At 37.4% G+C, this 19,689-nt stretch overlaps 3 protein-coding genes across 4 annotated transcripts in view; 1 reads left to right on the top strand and 2 right to left on the bottom strand.

The window, feature by feature from the left end:
• The window catches only part of LOC140142463 (complex III assembly factor LYRM7-like), a 30,648-nt gene extending 17,941 nt beyond the window's left edge, over positions 1-12,707 (bottom strand). The window contains exons 1-3 of the mRNA XM_072164448.1: positions 12,533-12,707; positions 3,111-3,183; positions 1,842-1,912 (exon numbers count right to left, since the gene is read on the bottom strand). Coding sequence (XP_072020549.1) covers positions 1,842-1,912; positions 3,111-3,183; positions 12,533-12,544 — 156 coding nt within the window. The 5' untranslated portion in view covers positions 12,545-12,707. The remainder of the gene's footprint in view (positions 1-1,841; positions 1,913-3,110; positions 3,184-12,532) is intronic.
• On the bottom strand, positions 5,959-12,525 carry LOC140142462 (nucleoside diphosphate-linked moiety X motif 6-like). The gene is given in 1 exon segment (XM_072164447.1): positions 5,959-12,525. A coding segment is annotated over 1 exon segment (867 nt). The 5' UTR covers positions 12,404-12,525; the 3' UTR covers positions 5,959-11,536.
• Positions 12,708-12,895: 188 nt separating the features above from the next.
• Positions 12,896-19,689, top strand: part of LOC140142461 (uncharacterized) — a 30,528-nt gene continuing 23,734 nt past the window's right edge. For both annotated transcript variants that reach the window (XM_072164445.1, XM_072164444.1), the window contains exons 1-2: positions 12,896-13,013; positions 19,052-19,202. In XM_072164445.1, the coding sequence (XP_072020546.1) occupies positions 19,072-19,202 (131 nt within the window). In that variant the 5' untranslated portion in view covers positions 12,896-13,013; positions 19,052-19,071. The remainder of the gene's footprint in view (positions 13,014-19,051; positions 19,203-19,689) is intronic.

Raw genomic sequence — 19,689 nt, 5'->3', positions numbered from 1 at the left:
TATACACCATTATGTGCAATTTTTAGCTTAATAGAGTGACAAAATTGCTTTTTTCACATGTTTTTTGCAATATTTCGAAAAATAAGACAAATTTCAAAAAATAAAAAAACCTTCCCTAAGTTCATGTCTCTTCTCCATGAAAAACTAACTAATTTTTTTTTACTCCAAACGGATTTTTTTTAAAGTTGTCACAAAAAAATTGGGGTAAAAAAGTGCCTTTTTGTGATTTTTTCAAAAACGCGAGATTTTTGAACAAATCTGACGTCACCATGGGATTTCTTGACTTTCCAAAAATGTATAGTTTTATATACTTTGGACATACAATTCAAAAATAATGATGCTCGAAAAGGTCTGTGTTCTCTCCCATTACTCTGCCCTTAACCCCGGTGGGGTCACTCCCTGGCAGGGGGGACGCATAGGACCGTTACCACAAGTACAAATTACCCCCTTTTGCAGTCGATTTCAAGGACAAATCATGATATTTACCCCTTTTTACTCCAAAACAAGGACAAAATGGTACTCTGAAACACCCCTATTTTTTAGATTCCGAGGACACATTTGCAATTTTGACCCTATTTCAACATTTCAAGGAAGGGATTTTAGGCCTATGAATGTTTTTTTTTCAGTAATTAACAAGGGCATCACAGAATTCAAGTAGTACCCCTTGCATATAAATCAGAACCGAGAACCATATTGATCACGGGATGCATGAGTACAAAGTAGGAAACCAAATTTATTCCTGTGATTTTTTTATCTGGCCACGGGATCAGGAGAAAATAATAAGAAACCCTTTTTCAATTTCGCAGACATTTGTGCAATAAAACACCCCTATTTTTCCAATTTCACGGACAATTTTGTCCGCGGACATGCCCTAAAAATGACCCCTTTTTCCTTGATTTTGGTAACGATCGTGCGGTCAGTATTGCAAGTTGAGTGACCCCACCGGGCCCTTAACAGGCAAAGTCCCTGTGTATTGTATGCTGTGAATTTTCTTATTTTCATGAGGTGCCGTGTCTAACAATCACGCCAGCGTTGCATCCCTTCGCGTATACGTGATCGAGCGTTGCGAGCCTTTGCGATTACGTGATAGACCGTAAAAATATGTGGTAAGTGTGTAGCAGTTTTGCCTGTCACATTTCATGGAACAATCGGCCCTCATTATTGGATAATGCGGAGACTTTGACTGCTCATACACGGTCTGTCATCTTCTTCGTCCATGAGTCTGTATCTCTTTACTCCCCATTCCAGAAAAATACAGCACTAATTTTTTTGGATAAAAAAATATTATCCTGTTTTGCCCAATGAAACATCTAGTTAAATCCTAATCCTTTAGTTAGTTCTAACTGGCAATAAAAGTCAAAGTTTAATATTTTTGAAATTTGAGGGAAAATGGTCTAAAAACATTCAATTTTGCATGTTTTCTTACAATTGTAGTCACAAAATTGTAAGACTTGGCACAAGTCTAAGCATTCAAAATCTTGAGTATTAATATTAATATTATATCTTATTTTTGCTAATTGGTTATGAAAAAGAATGGAAAATGTGTTTTCTGAAAATTAGAATGCACAATAATTGAAATTAGTCTTTGTTCAAGTCTTTGGGCTTGATTGTCACTTAATATGAAAAAGATCGAAAAACACCCTAAAAATGCACATTTTTGGCCCTAATTTCCAAAAGTTGACCAAAAATTACAATTTTACTTTCATTGCTAGTTAGGACTATTATCTAAAGGATTAGGATTTAGCTACATTTGTATGTTTCATTTGGCAAAACAGGATAATATTTTTTTAATCCAAAAAATTAGTGCTGTATATTTCTGGAATGAGTAAGGATGGACCTACCTCTTGGATCTTCTCCGGATCTGTCTCAGACTTGTTCTTTGAAAATTCTTCATTGATTTTGATTCTGGCAGCTAAAATAAAAAATTAAATAGTATACATGTATCATACATTACATCATATCAAAATCAAAATTAAGAAAAGATATTTGGAATAAATTGACATTTCACCTGCTCCCTCTTTTGGGATTATTTCTTGATTTCTTTTTTATGCCGATATTTGATCCTCTCACACGTCGTCAGTCGCAATACAGTGGCGTAGCATGATTTTCCGAATTTTCTGTTTCACAAAGTGACGTACAAGTTTAGAGCTACATATATCCTAACATGTAAGAGTAATTCCTTTTTAACTATTAAAGATACAGTTTATTTTTAATGGAATGGGGCCACTGAGAGATAACAGTGGAGGAGTATCGACTCCGGTATTAGTAACATATCCTTCAAATACGTTTTCTCAGAAACATATTTTGTCCTTCATATTCACCACTATGTGTTGCGACCGACGACATCTTTAGACTTAGCTCTTTCCTGTTGTATTGTCTGTAACAGGATAAAGCTGCCAGAAGGATAAACAATTTGAATTCATTAATTAACCAATTAATTGAATGTCATAGATGTTCATTGGAGTAGTCAGTAGTGTCATAAATTTATAATAGTAGTTGAGCATAATATGTAAATAAGGTAACAGATAAAAAGATTGATACCAACTTCAAAGAAAATAGTTTCACAATGGCGGGGGTAGAGGGTCAACAAGTGTGATACGTTTTTTTAAAAGGCAAAAAATTGGTACAGAAAATTGTGAATGTTTGACATTTTATCATTAGGCAATAATTTAGCTTGTGAAAAGTGGATCTTCCTTTTTTGACAAATAAAACAAAAACAAAAATGATTTTTTGGGACTTTTTTATACTTGTGCAAATTTGCAGCCCCCTGCATACAGGCTTGGTTTGCATTACACAATTGAGTGGCTTGCACAAAGGAGGGGGGACAGGGGGAAGCTGTGGAAAAGCTGGTGAGCGAAGAGAGCCGAAAATTTTAGAAAAGTCAGGGGAATAGAGACCCATGCCCTCAAACTTTTGAAAACCTGTGCATGCCACTGATACAATGTAGGCAGGCAGGGAGGAGGTTAGTCTACTAACAAAACTAGCTTGCTTAATTTTACAGGAAGTCATCAGTCTTTTTGTTTATCAATCTTTAGGTTTGTTCCCTAAGGAGGAAATTGCGAGCGTGGATCACAAGTACGTATTTCATGTTTTTTTAACTATTCACTTACCATCTAGCGCCCTCTCATCGCCCTCAAACACAACCCGCCTCGCTCGATGTAATGCTCTGAAGCACGCTATAACCTGGTAGAAACAATGAAGAGATAAAGAAAACTGACACACACAGATGTGAATTAATAATGATCAACAAGGATTTGAACCAAATTTATAAACAATTTGTTTGTCTCGTTCAGTGTTGTAACCATTTTCCAAGAGGAAGCTGCCCCCACCTGTCCTGAAATGCATCAAGGGCACCACACTGAAGGCAGTGAGAAGGGAGGGAAAGCGAATGCCTTTTGTCATTCAATAAGTTCTACCTCAGCTCTTAGCTAGCTTACATTAGAATATATGAATACAAAACCCACCCAAGTCCATACTGTGGCCAAATTGAGTTAAGCATGGGAATTTGTTGCTATGCATATGCCTGTCATATGTATGAAAAAACAACTCAAATTCATCCACTGTGTCTATTGAGCATGTGAAAAATAGCATGTATGAAAGAACCACCCAAGTCCATGATTTAAGTTAAGTTGTAACACATTGATTGAAATCCAGTATGTATAAAAGTCCGCTTGTAACACATTCATTGCTTCAGAGTGACTTTTGAAAAAAGAAATGGGTTTAATAAAGGAAAGTGTGTGGTTTATATTACATGGCAGAATGCTTAATCAACATTATACATACCTGTGTGCTTTATTTTGTATTATCTTACTAGTGGTAATCTCATTCAAACATTGTTGTCTTTGTATATGATTCAAAAAACCACCCAAGTCCAAAATTTAAAATGAACCCCACAGAGTCCCTGAAATGCTAATCGTCATAAAAAAAAGTGGGTAATGGTGAATCCAACGGACGAGGACACAAAACACATCAAGGATCAATAAATGATACAAGAGGATACCTTGAATATAAACAACAGAAAGGAAAACGAGCAAGGTACACCAACTTGATGTGGGGAAACAAGTAAAATACAGACTTACTTACTTCAATGAAGTAAGTAAGACATGCTTATTTTGCTCTGAGCTTATCTTGTTTGCTACTGAGTTCTATTTGAACTTGCCTTCAGTTTTTGACTTGAATTTGTTTTTAAATTACAGCATGTAGTTTTCGTTGTTTGCTTTTATATTTTGTTGTCTGTCCCTGAAGAAGAGCAGTTTATCTGCTCGTAACGTCGGTTGTTTTTTGTCTGTTTAGTGTTTGACTGCTATGTACACAGTGATTTTCATCACTTCCAGTGTAGTTTTCCTGACACTTTTGTGGGCTGGAATTGGCAATTTTTGGCCATCAAACTTTGCTTGTTTTGTGCCTACTCTGGATGTTTGGTTTAGCATGTCTGTTTATATGCACAGTGATTTTCATCACTTGTCGCCAGCTAAGAGCTGGCTATTTAATTCGGAGATCGTCTGTGTTTACTAAAGAGATTACAGGGTAGGGGTCCTACTAGCATTGGTTTGAATTACTTTGCGGACCTTTTTATGATGAAAATATAATGCAAAGCCTACTATCTGATTTGTAAGAAAAAGAAAGTATGTTTTGCCGTTTCAACGAATGAAAACGAGTGAGAATTTCAAAAGTTATGGTTTGAAGGAAATATGACATTAAAAGTTATATGCCAGGCCTATAATAGTTACCACAGCATATCAACGAAAGAAAATTATAGTATCCTTGTTATCAGGCGTTCTTAGATTTACATTTGCAGACCTCCTGTAGACCAACACAGCATGATATGTGAGTGTATTGATAACAGAATTAAAACCTTGATGGATATAAAAGTAAAAAAAAAAAAATCCTATCCTGTATCGTTTTATGGATAAAAATTATTTTAAAATGTCATGAATGAAATAATTGATATCTTAAACATCAGTTTTGTCTTTTCAATGGGAAAAATGCGATGCTATTTCAGGGCCTATCTATGATATGGGCATAATTTATAGCCTACATGTAGGCCTATTGAACAATATACCCCTATTTGACAGGTATTATAAATAGGTAGGTAAACAAATGAATTAGGCCTATTGTATTATTTTATCAATAAATAAAATGACACATAACTAAAGTGAATCCAACTTTTTTTATTTTATCATGTTGATTATTAAATAATTATTATGGTATTCAACAAAATGATTGAAGAGAAAACACACAGTGCAGACTATAGAATGGAGTAGGTAAGATGCCATTTTCATAGCTTCGCGGAGTATCGGACTAACAATCAACACATTTAAAAAGTTAAAAAGATAAGATTGGAGTGAGTAATTGGTCTTTATACATTTTATAATGTGCTATAGTAAACTATACATTGCGAATTAATGTAAAATTAACAAAAAAACTAAATTATATGGGCTAAGAGTAAAAGGCAGAAAAGGCAGAAAAGACAAAAAGTTTGCTGTTTCTGTGTGCATGTTCTCATCATTGATGGTTTGGTGGACTGTCATGAAACATGATGGATCCTAAAAAAGCGTGATCCTAAAAATGCCTTCCACCCAAACTAATTACAAGACCTCTTCTACATTGAAGCTGGCTTTCCCTTTTAAAGGGAATTTTTATTCTAGTGCAGTTTTGTATTACCATTGATCCTTGTTGTTTTTGCAGGTTTAGCACTTTTGTGAGCCTGGGAACTGGTAATTTTTGGCTATCGAACTTTGCTTACTTCCTATGCCTACATTTGCTGGTTTTGCCCCCCCCCCTGCATATTGTCTAGTCTGTATTTTACTTGTTTCCCCACATCAAGTTGGTGTACCTTGCTCGTTTTCCTTTCTAATCGTCATACTTAATACAGTTTAGCCCACTCATTTGCACGTAAAACTTACCATATTGACCAGGTAAATATAACTGAAGGAATTAAAATGATATGTGGGGTTGAGGCAGAACTTTTTAGAAAGACACTTGCAAAAGTGCTAACCATGCTTGAACCCGAAAAATTATTATTAACAAAACCATACAACAAAATCTACCAGGGAAGCATTATCTTTGCGACCTAGCGCTGCCCGTTTGGTTACCCGCAATATGTAAAGTGTTCAGGGGAAGGGGACAAGATTTTTAAGCATAACTGAAAGGTGGATCAGGCGATTTTTTTTTTTTAGCTAGAAGGGGAGTAGGGTCCTGAGTAGGGTCAAGTTTTTGGAAGACTATTTTGGAAATTCAACCTCAGGGTATGCATAATTATTTGAAAAAAGTAACTTTTCTGTAAAAGACAAAAGAAATTGTGGCAATACAATACTTTTATTATATCAGAAATATTTAATCTCACATGATTAAAATGATATTACAATGGATCTGTCTGTATGTACAGTATCTACATGATAATAGATGATGAAATGATTACATAATTATACTTTAATGAAATATAAAATCAACCCTGGAAGGCAGAAGGTTAATTACTTTGCTGGAAGATGACATGCTCAAACAATGGATCACAAAATAATGACTAGTACATGTATGTGTTACATTCAATTTTTTTTTTATTGAATGTTGCTCCTTTAAACTGCTGTAAAACTAGAAGAAAACTAACCAAGAAAATTTTAAAACTTTCAACGGAAACTGAAGTCAAATAAATAAATATTTACCTGCTAATATTTTCGGTAACTAGAAGAAAACTGTTTATGTTCAAGCCTGGAAATAAGCAGAGTGGAACCAGGAGCAATTTGTTTTTGAACATTGCTCCTTGTTCACTGGGATTTTACAAGCACCAGGAGCAATATTTGAAGAAACATGAGCAAGTTTCAAATAGTAAATCCTTTTCTGCATGACCAGCTCCAACAAAACCTGGAACAAGTCGCCAGACATGTTTTTGAGTTATAGGCCTTTAAATATGACATTCCCGTAAAAAATGAAATTTTGGAAAAAATTTCTGAATTTCATGGTATTTTACTGTGGGACTATTAAAGAGGACTTTCAAATCCTTGACAAAAACCAATAACAATGTTGAAAGATTTCTGTTAATGGCAGAAAACATTCCCTATTTTATTAAGGGTAGACAAGGTATTGTTGGTCGAAGCAACCTAAAAATCGATTTTCATTTATCTAGATCAATATATTATTGAAAAATAACACCTTGATGTTTTGCAAAAGTTCATTCTGCAAATCATATACTTTGCAAACTTGCTTAATTTATTGTTGTTAATGAGTTATGTACGTTTTACAAAAGTGTTGTTGTTTCTGCCCTCTTTACAACGTAACTCAAGAACCGCAGCACCTATAAAAGTATATCTGTCACTACCATTCGTAAGATGCTGTGAACTACCAAATCACAACAATTTAAAATAATTAATAACCTTAAGATTTTCTTTTTTGTCAAAGAAATCTATTGTAAAATTTAAGTTATCACAAAAATTGCCCACATTGCATTATTTTATGCTAATTAGTATATGATATATCATTAGAAGGTGGATGTACATGTACAATAGACATGTACATGTACTACTCCACATTAATTAGGTGGTAGATAAATGTGTGGTAATTGATTATCTGCCAGATGTTGTCATAGTTGTATGGCTTTATTTATTTATGATATTAACAGGCTCATGGAGATAGACTGCACTAGCCAGGACAGATAGTTTTCTGACCAGGGACAACACACTTCTGAGTCATTATCAGACCTCGGCCTTGTGCCTCGACCTACAATGTACATGCATAATTGCATACAATTTCTAATTGACATTAACTGAACAAATTAGACATTACCACATTTATTTATCTAGGCACATACGGTATCACAAATAGTATACACACATTTCAATATAAATTATACTTTATATTTTGGGTTTTTTTTTTTTTTTGCATAACATAAAATACAATCAATATGCCATTACAATTCTATGTTAATGAGTTATTATCGTAAATTTGACCCTACTACTAGTAGTCCAACATATTTATATAGGATCAATTTTCTCTTACGTTGTGTTAGAAATCACTAAAGAATTAGCATACCCATTATCCAGGTTATTTGGGAAATATCCCAGGATTTATTTGAGGGAACCAATTACATGTTGTATACACATAATAGAATTGTTAAAATAAATAGGGATTAAATATAATTTAATACACTTTAAGAATATAATTTGAACTGCCAGAAAGAAAGACAATTTCTAAGCTTGTTTTACTAACACACGTCATACATGTACATGTAACAGCATTTTCCACTCCTACACATGTACTATATTTAGGTTTGCATTATCGTATAAAGAAGGATCAAACAAACAAACAACCAAATTTGAGGTGGGCTTTTGCTTTAAATTTTAAAGTACATGTATGGAAGTCCTCTTTGTAACAAAACCCTCTTCTTGTAGAGAACAAATATTGAAGCAGTTAGAAAAAACTGAATGCCATCTGAGAGCTTTCGCTATTAATTTCCGGGTTTGAGTAATAGTTTAATTTTCTTTATCATGACTCCACCAAAGCAGCTAAGTTTACACCAATATAAAATCATGGAAATAAATAGAAACTACATTGACTTAATTTTACTAAACTAATGGTTTATTACACTCAAGAAAACAACAGGGACATGGTGACCATACAAATTCTATCAACCTACTGATTCTGACAATAACGTTTTTTTAAAGTTGATAAAATTTGTACAGTCAACACATTTTTGCACGGTCGGTCAGGTTACAGGAATCAAACCTGCATTTTTTACAGGACAGAGTGCCCATCTCTCTTTAGCGATTAGGCCAGACTCTACCATGAAATATTGCTGTGGGGGATCACCACACCACTTCCACTGCGAGTCTGTTACCTTTCCAGCATTTAAGAATGCCGGTACCGTACCCATTTATACACCTGGGTAGAGAGGAGTAATCGAGATGAAGTGCCTTACTCAAGGGCACAATGCAACATGATGACATCGCTGGGGCTCGAACCCGCAACCTTCCCGATTTCTGATTATGAGTCGGAACCCATTCCGCTCGGCCACTGTACTCCCTGAGAAGAAGTGAGAATGCACCAGTCAATGCTCAAAATGTACAATGTAGGCCTATAATATGGGACCTTGGCTCAAATGCCTGCAAGCACAGTGGACTTGCCTAAATTTTGACACAGCTGAAATATTGGTTCTTCAATAAATTATGATGGTAATATTCATTACTATTCCAAACTTCAGATCTCGAGTCCAATTTGCTTTATTGGGTAGAATATGTCTCAACTTTTGGGCTGCAAAGACCAAAAAACATTTCACTTGTCATGCTATCTAGCAGCAGACCACTTGAACTTAGAAATAAACTTTTAAACAAATATTGAAATAATATAATCAATGAGTGAATATTTACTTAATCAAGGGTTACGAATGGTTAAAAGTTAAAGTACCCAGACGAAACTAAAAGCCTTGCATCCATACAGTGTCTTAGCTAGCCACCTGTCTGGCTGTCATTTTAGACGGGGAGTTTGATCCTGGAACGGGCAAAATTAATGCCTTTGACAGATGCTATATTATAATTGTAGGTGTTGAGAAAGGCTATTGACTTTTTTAGTACACCAGATTAGCAAACAAGGTTATAGCAGCACATGTTTGAACTCATAATAGAGTACCGAAGTGATGACGTCACAGAAAACTGTTTTTGCATTTCAGCGTTTTGAATACCATGTATCGGTGGAGCATGATGAAAAACATCCACAGTCCAAATTTGGTGGGAATCGGATCATGAGGACCTGAGATATGGCCGTATGAATATCTAATTAGCCCCATTGAAATCAGTGTACATTAAATTGGCCTGGTTCCAAACAGTTATGAACCAGGCCGATTTACACTGATTTCAATGGGCTAATTAGGTATTCATGCGGCCATATCTCGGGCCCTCATGATCCGATTCCCACCAAATTTGGACTGTAGATGTTTGGCATCAGGTTCTACTGAAATATGGTCATGAAAATGCTGAAATGCAAAAAAGAAAATTGGATGACGTCACACTTCAGTACTCTATAGGCTATAATAGAACGCAGTCTGGCAAATGTTTTAAAGGTCAAATTAGGACGGGCAATTCTATTCAAATGACGGGCAACCCTCGGTTTCTAGCTAAGACCCTGCATCCATATGTTCGCTTGCCAAATTTTGATTTAATGATAACCTTTAACAGTGGTCTAGAATGGACATTGGATTCAGCCTTCAAGTTAAAATATTATAATTTGAACCCTTGATGTGTACAAGTACCAGCTTAGTCCAATAATATAAACAAGAGAAGCTCTACATGTAGCTTCTCTGACTAAACTAAGAACTCTACACAGTACGCACAAATATCATGATATCACTATTTCTAAAATAAACCTGCATAATTTGCATCAAATAAAATTGCAATTTATTGCACACTAACCTCAAACCAAAACCACACACATCCTTAAAGCATAGTAAATTCAAAGTGAAATATGATGATCGCTAACTACATGTAAGTAGGCCCTACATTATAAAACTTTCACTGTAAAATTTTGGTAATAAAGTGTTTTAAAATAGCAATGTGAAGTACATGTGTCTTGTTTCATTTTACTTTGTTTTTGTACATGTAGGCATCTTTGGTTTATCAATTTACTGAACATTGTCATTTGTGACGCAGTCTGATCCTGGCACCACACCAAAGGCAGAATTTAGCGAGATATCAGTGAATATTGGTCTACATTTTGTACATGTACCAAGAGGCAAGAATCATTGTAGAAGTAGATGAACATACATGTAGGCATATGGGGAAAAACCAACAATAACAACAACAAAAACATGTACAATTAAAGTACAGCTGCCTTGTATGTGTACAATTGAACTTTGCAAACATGTTATTGTTTACAAGGATTTTAGCAATACATGTACATAAATTTATATTTTTGTAACATGCATGTTGGACAATTGTGACCCGCTCCCAAAAAACCAGACATAAGTCATTAATTTTGAAAATTGAGTTTAGGTCTTCAGCTTTCATTTGATACCAAATTTATGTTTCTGGGACATATGGTTCTCATTCTATGGTCTTTCAACGGGAAGGGGGGAAGCGACACACAAAGAAAAGGCAAATAATGGCTCAGAAAATGCTCGATTTGGGTGCTTTAGACGTAAAAGAATTTTGTTTTCAGTGGTATAGCTTAAAGTAAACATATTAAGGAATCAAAAAATAATAAAAATTGAAAAACAAAATCTGGCAGGTTTTTCACCCCTTTGACTTTGACTTGCCGTATCTCGTCAGAGCGGGTCACAATTTGAATGATGAATCAATGCATGATTCTCAATTTAAAAAAAAAGATCATTAGGCCTGATTGGATCAGACTGTGTCACATAAAATTATAATTAAAACTATAAACTTCATCCATATTTGACACAACATTGAAGTACACTTATAAAAACTTCTAAATATTTCCATGACCAAAAATAGATGGTTTCAAATCGTTTATTATTTCTTGTTCTAAAGTAACAATTTTTCAATATCCTACACAATTGTTTACAACCGTACAATGTTATGGACCAGCAAATTCAACAGTAAGTTTTGTCGAGACCATTCTGTAATGGATGAACAGAGTAGATCAAGTGTTCATGGGCACGGCCTTCTACCCCATATGAGTTAACCACTCTAGGCTGCAGATTACTCTTACACACCAAGCTATTTTCAAAACACTCCACAATGTAGCGATTCATAGGCGACACAAAAGTGTTGGACTTAAATGAGTCAAGATCCATCCATACGCTGTTTGCTATTTCTAATGGGCATGGCTTGATTTCATGTGTAAGTGGTCTCAAATGGCAAACAAAATATATGTCAGATTGTCCATGGCGATAGTTATGTTGATGTCTGAAACATATCAAAGACACAAATTCTGTTTCAATTCCAGTTTCTTCCAGCACTTCTCTTTTTGGTTTCTGCTAAATCTTCCCTGGATCTGCATGACCTCCTGGCAATTTCCAATGCGGAATTTTCGTGAAATTTTCTTGAACAACAAGTAGTTCATTTTTGTCATTCAAAACGAATCCTCCAACACCTATGTAGTTGGTAGCATAACCCGGCAGAAGATTTGGTTCATCCTTTGGCAACCATCTGGTCATCATAACATACGCAGGTTGTGCGTGGTGAAAGACAAACTTCTTTTTTGCCAAAATTGGTACAAGGCTTGAATGTTCCAATTCAACTCTAAACCATACGCCTCGAATATTTGTCTCTTTCCAATGTTTGAGCGATGCGGTCAGACGACTTTCAAAATCTTTTTCACTTTTCCACTTGATATCTTTGGACTTCAAACTGATTCCTTTAAAATTGTCCAAACGTCCTTTCAGGCATCTAGAATCACCATCATTGAGTTCTGCACTTTTACATCTCTGCTTTGCAGTTGCCGTTTTCTCTCCCATCTTGAACAAGCTGAATTAATCAATTATTATTATGAATCAATAGAATGAACTCTCTTGCATAAAAGCTGTTGTAAAGCTTATCAATTGTGAATAGGCAATGCATCAAAATGAATGTAAAATCATGCCTACCTTATCTCGCATGATAATGAGATCGCTCCAACAGCGGCCAAGAACAATTCAGCGTCTTTCGCAACTGTCAAGAATGTCAGCTGATAAGTTCAACGGCCGCTTTATACAATGATTTGGCCTGTCTTTGTTGACTGACTGATACGATTGTGATGTCACACAAAACAAAGATTTTAGGAACCGGATATCAGCTGTGCACATGACCTCATGATGACCTTTCACAGTTTTCATTCTGACCTTTGACCAGTAACGCCGAAGGGACTGTAACAAAGCACATGATTGGTTGATGGAAATGCACGGCGATAGTAGAAAGCTTGCAATTGGTCGATTGTCTAATTTCCATGGTACCATGATGGTACTCGGAAAACAATATGGCGCAGTACATAACATCGTAATTTTACGATTGCTGTGAAAACAAACTCAGCATTTAATGATTTGTAAGGCTTAATACAGTTTTAAAAGTCCTTGAACGAAGATTCCTCAGGTAATTTCCTTATCTGCCATTGCATGTCTGATTGTTTCACAACCGTATTATAGTACTTTATATGTGTTTTGACGTTAAGCTTAAAATTGTAAAACATTAAAAATGTTTAGTGTTTACCATGTTACCTTGTCAATCAAACACTCACGCTATTGTTCCCTCTCCGTGCATGTGACCGTTATCCACTCAATGACATCGATCGGAAGTCGGGGTCACGATTCATTAATGATAGGTATCGATCCCGGGTATCGATCGCAAACCAGCAGTGTCATGTCCGCAAGCAGCACGTGTCGGCTGCCGCCGGGCCGACTATTCTGTCGGTCCATGTCACGTCACTTCCGGTTGATGATGTTCGAGTGAAAACAAGTCCCTGATTCGATTTTTGTTGGTGATTTCTGTCATTGGTGTTTTGTAAATTTCGATCGCAAATAGTCAGTGCCAGTGGAATCAAACAACCATCTCTAAGTCTTCAGAGTGAAAGAAACTTACTTCATTTACCGTTTATATACTGACAAACTTAAAATTAAATTCCATGGTCGAGTGTCGTTTTTTCCGAAATTGAATGCCACTCCAGCAACATCGCTATGTAGCCTCCTTCACAGCCGGTTTCTGTTGTTCACAACAAACCGTGAGCCACATGCAGTTTGGGCCCAAGACTAGAGATAGCCCGGATGTCCGACCGACAGAATATGTCAAAATAGTTGAAGGGAAAAAAAAGAAAGAAAAGAAACCAGAAAGAAACGAGAGAAAATAAAATAATAAATAAATAAATAAACAAATAAATAAATATATAAATAAATTGATAATAAAAAATACAAATAAATAAATTTAATTAATTAATAATTAAAAAGAAAATAAACATTAATAAACAAGTAGGCCTAAATGAAAAAGGAAATAAAGGGACAAACTGAGATAAAGTAAATATTTCGAATGAATAGAGAAATATGAAGAAAAAATGCAAATGCGTACAAAAGAAATGAATAAATAGAAAAAGATTAGAATAAGAACGAAAAGAACTACATAATTTTGAAGAAAAGGGAAAAAAAATCTCCTGATGAGAAGAATAAAGAAAATGAAAGGGAGAAAGAAGAAAATAAAGTGTGGGCCTAACAAATAGAAAAGCAATAATGATAAGAAATAAAACAAGAAAGAAAAATCCACAACAGTCCGCACATAGCGTATATTCGTACTTTTTGCATGGTGGGTGCAGGAAATTTACAGTGCTGACTCCATAATATCAATATTGGATCAATCGATCAATTATTAGATGTTGATTGACAGGATAGCGGTCAACGGATTACTGTGTGACAACAATAGCTGACCGGAAGGTTACCTGTCGTCCCGTAGACGCTTGTTTTAAAAGAACCCATACCGTAGTAGTAGCTCTGCACAATAGGGCAGCACCAATACGAAAATGTCATACCGATAAATGATGTGTCTCACTCTGTTTTGCCCGTTATTTTAAGACCAAGTTTGTGTTGCGAACTAAAAAATGTTAGCTTCATTTCAGTACTTCAGATATAAACTATTTAAGAGATACAAACCAATCACCAACAACCAAAATCCCACCATTACCTGTGAATGAGGGCAAATCGTTCCATGAAGTGCAGATGCGGGCAACCAAACTCTTCTACGCACTTCTTCTTGTCCCTGGCTGGATTTCTGGACAGACTATTTCAGGTATCGCGCCCAGCGGTGCAAAACATCACATTTGGTTGGTGCAGGACAAACACAATCACTCCGGTCACTCCTGTCAAGTACTGACGTGGTGATCAACTAAAAAAGAATACTCGAAGACGATGGTTGAAGAACAAATAACTGAGGGTGCATAGTCATTGAAGACTTGGTGCTGGACTAGTTGGTGGAAACAGCTGCTGACACTATTGAGCCCATGTACAGCTCAGGTTGTCCACTGTAGATTGTCTCCTGGATCTTCTTACTGAAGGTCTGTGTTGATGGTGACATGACTACAGATGCTGGTAACTGGTTCCATATTGGTATGGTGCTGGGATAAAAATTACCTCACTCCTATGGTCCAGAGCAGCACCAGGTCCTATCACCCTCTCAAGTACCAAGCCATTCAATCTCGCATCCAACTGTACAGATACTCATTTTTCCCACGCACCGTCAACTGGTGGAACAACCTCCCTGGAGATGTCCTCGCCTGCCAACAGCTGAGGCCTTCAAGGAGCAGTTGCAGCACACATTTAAAGGACCAGACTTTTTTACTTGCACCCTGTATAATATGCACCGCAACTTTGGCACCGCACTAGAGCATTAAAGTTATTTCCTTGGCTCTACATCCTCTGGAGGATTATGCTGAGTATCAACGTAAAAGTAGAAGTGCATGTATGAATCAATTCTGGTCGAAATCACAGTATAGTGCTCAGAGTGCCTCTTTCTGGTGTGCATGGTTGGTGTTATTTCAGGTACATAGTGACTGGGAACATTGACTGATACTTCTTTCTTGTTGATCTGCACATGACATCACACATTTTACGGTCTTTTGACGTTTCGCCATGTTCGTGAAGATGTAGTACAAGGAACTTAAATACGTTGTTTCTGGACAACGTATAAGCCCAAAAATTGTTAAAGGAATATTACACAGTCAAGAATAGGATTCGTCACCCGTTGTTTGGGGTTCCTTCCTTCTTTCCAATACTGTGCAGCTCTCATTTGGTCGAGAATAAACGCACAACGTGTTGTGGGCATGCGTTGCGGAAGACAACAAGAAAATTGAAAAACAGGTGCGAATATAAACATGTGCAAGTAAAAAGTCTGGCGCCTACTTCAGAAGAACATCCCTCAGAGCAGTCTTGAAGCAGTTGAGGGATGGTATGCAGCAGATTCTACTGGTAGACGGTTCCACTCCTGGATGGTGCGAGGGAAGAACGAGCTGGCATACGTTGAAGAGTGGGTCCGTGGAATAAAGAACCTTGAGCTGTGGCCTCTGGTGGTTGATGCAAGCTGAGACATGTAGTGGTTCCAGGGATGTCGACCAGGTTGAATCGGATTGTATACATCATGTGCAGCCTACTATTGCGGCGGCGTTCCTGAAGTGAAGTCCAGCCAAGATGTTTCAGCATGGTGGAGACACTAGGCCTACTGTACTTGCTGTAATCAGTAATCACCCATGACGTACTAAGCTGAGCTATGTTGGACTTGCTCCAGTTTGCTTGTATTTCTCTGTGTGTGTGGGTCCCATGAGGTGTCAGCATATTTGACTGTTGGGTGGATGAAAGTAGTGTACACAGCTTCTTTAACCTTGTGCCTGCTGTGACCCAGGTTTCTGGAAAAGAAAGCTCTTGTACTGTTGACTTTTTTTGTGATTGTGTCAACATGGGTGTTGAAGCTACACAGACTGTGTTGAAGCTCAACCGAGAATCTAGACTGACTCCAAGATACTTGGCAGAGTTGACAACTTCAAGATTCTGGCCATGGATGGTGTAATTGGCTGATTGGTGATCTGTAGAACCTGAGACGTGGAGACATTGAAACTCATGGGCTACTTACGCTCCCATTCCTGAAGGGTATCTAGATCTTCCCGAAGGGTATCTAGATCTTGCTGTAGACTAGAGTCATCTGTAGTAGAGATGCACACCGATAAACAACACTGTCATCAGCAAAGAGTCTGGTGGTTGATGAGGAGACCCTGTCAGGCAGGTCATTAATGTTAGCCAAGAAGAGGAGGGGCCCAAGAACGCTACCCTGAGGCACATCTGATGAGACAGTGGATTCAGTACTACTCTGGCCATCGACACAAACATATTGAGTGCGATTCTGAAGGAAGTTGGTCAACTGTTGGTGATCCTTCAGGGTCCTGCCTCTAACACCATAATGGTCGATCTTCTTCAGAAGGTGGCGATGCAACACTTTATCAAATGCCTTCTCATAATCGAGTAGTACTAGGTCGATTTGCGCCTTGTTGTCCAGCACTGTGGCTAAATCCTCTAGAGTGACAATCAGCTGTGTTTCGCATGATCTTCGCTGACGAAACCCATGTTGAGCATCAGATATGATGTTGTTGGCAGAAAAAGTGGAGGATTATGGCACAGTGAATTATGTGCTACATAATTTACACAGCTGTTAAGGAGATTGGGCGCAGGGGTAGCATTAACCCCCGATCGGGGGTGAATGACACCCTAAATTTAAAAAATATTAATTTTTCACCCTCTATATTGGGAATTTGTGCAAGCTTGGGGGTGAATTCTGACCCTCTACTTTTGGACTTTACTCCTACCTCTGACTGCAACTGGAAAATATTTTACTCCTACTCCTGACTACAACTGGAAAATATTTTTCACCCCCCAGAATTAATTTTCACCCATGTATTTGGATTTTCTGCAAGCTCGGGAGTGAAAAACACGGAAAACAACCCCGACTTTCGGCCTTAATGCTACCCCTGATTGGGCGATAGTTAGCAGCCTCTGAACGACACTCATCCTTATAGAGGGGGTGGATATGCGCCTTCTTCCAACTGGATGGAACACTACCTTGGTTGATCGATGCCTGGAATAGCAAAGTAACTGCTGGTGCGATCTCTTCAGCTACTTCCTTCAGTAGCATGTTTGGAATTACATCTGGTCCGGATGTAGAGTAAGGCTTCAAATTTCTTAGAAGCTTGATAACTCCGTTGAGACTTACATCAATGTCATCCATAGAGGGATGCTGTCTGTCTCCCAGGTCTGGGATTGGAGCACCGTTATCTCTGGAGAACACAGATGTGAACTGTCTGTTAAGGATGTTCGCCTTGGTCTTGGGGTCGGAAATTCGGAATGCAAGTATCCACCATCCTTCAAGGGGGGCAATGCCAGAGCTGTTGCATCTCTTAGATTTTACTAAGGCTCCCAACTTCTTGTTCCTGTTGCCTGGCTCACTACTGATGATGTCATGGACATATTTGTTGTAGACTCTCCTACAGGTCCTTTGGGTAAGGCGTTTGTAACGAGACCAGTCCCGTTCTTTGTTGGTACGCCTGGCTTTTGTGAAGGCGCCACCTTTGCATCTCATATATAGAGCTTGCTTTTGGTTTTAGCATTGAACCACGGCTGACTGGTGCTACTGAGCTTGGATGGTACGCAGTCTACTATGATCTTGTCCAATTCCTCATGGAGCACGATAGCCAGTTTCTCCACAGATGTTGAGGTGTTGTATTCAGCCATGAAGTTATCTGACACTGTGCTTGCTCTCAGACAAATATCCACAAGATCAGCTTTCCACATGAGAATTTTCTGCTGGACTTCTGTTTGCTCTAACATTAGCATCCATGTAGACGATGTTGTGGTCAGTCAGGCCAGGAATTAGACCCGCACATGTATTGGTGAGTGAAGGTCTGTTTGTCAAGATGATGTCGAGGGTGTTGTCACCTCTGGTTGGAAAATTGACCATCTGTTCAAGGCCAGTGGTGGTCATGAGCTGCAAGAAGGATTCATTCAATGCAAGGCGGTATTGGTGTGAGATGATGCTGTTGGTACTCCAATCAATGTCTGGTAGATTGATGTCACCAGCTATCCAGATAGGGCAACCAGGATTGCTGATGCATACATGTAGGTGGCTGATGGCGCTATTCAACTCTTCCATGTACTGGAGGTCATTTGTTGGGCGATTCAAAGATGCAAAGATCGGTGTCTCCCAAAATACCAAAAGCGTTGAACACATGAACATTATACTTTACTTAAGACTGTCTTTTATCATATTACGCACACAAAGTTTTGTCAACTTTTTTTGTATTCTGAAGTTTGGCTAGTTCCCACAAGCACCATACATGTGACACAGCTAAAATAATAGACCAGGAATCAGGGATCATTAAAACATCAACCGATTTCAACCGATTTTAAAATTTATCATAACAACATGATGATGATCTATAGAATTGTAGTACAAATCTTAAAATTGAAAAAAAGTTTTTGGACATGCTGCAGTTTAAAGAACTTGCGGTAATGTGTTCATGCAAACATCAGTCCATAAACAAGACTGGTACGGTATTTTGGTTCAACTTGTGACAAGATTGTTTCTAACTCATTCTTTTGTTTTGTGTACAGGCATGTGAAACATTGTGAAGATGCCTATCACCAAGCTGCCAATTGTTCACAAGTTTGGCATCATCTCCCAGACCCAACGAGAAGAGCTACAAGATAGATTGATAAAACAGACGTATCATCATAAGGGATCTAGAGTACCAGTATCAACAAGGTTGGTTTGAATTCATAAAAACGGCTTGTGCCCCCCAATCAGACCCGGTGCCCCCAATCGGATGACCCACGCTATGCCACTGTTTGAATTCATAAAGTGTCTCCAAATGTACCAGAAACTTAAAATACAAGATTCTTAAACATGCTCCTTTTATTAAATGTGGTGTAATCGAACAAACTCAGTCTGAAGTTGGGCATATTTAATTTTCAGTTTTCTATATGATTGCATCAATCATTTGTAAAGCTACATTTTGCAGAAAATCCCATTGAAATTGAACATTTAGTTCCAAAGATATGAACTGTTAGTTTTTCCAAAACAATAGGCAACAAAAGAAATTATTTCATTTGTTTGGCTCTGTATTATCAACATTTCCGACTTCTGACTGATTTTGCTTGATCACATCGCAAATATCTTCAAAGATTTAATCAATTGTGTGATTGGGACACAAGCTGACCCAAGTCGGTAATAATTAAATTGATACACAGAC

Source organism: Amphiura filiformis, chromosome 20, assembly GCF_039555335.1.
Source record: "Amphiura filiformis chromosome 20, Afil_fr2py, whole genome shotgun sequence".
Classification (NCBI taxonomy): domain Eukaryota; kingdom Metazoa; phylum Echinodermata; class Ophiuroidea; order Amphilepidida; family Amphiuridae; genus Amphiura; species Amphiura filiformis.
The sequence above is the reverse complement of the archived record's forward strand: the minus strand, read 5'-3'. Positions and strand labels throughout refer to the sequence as shown.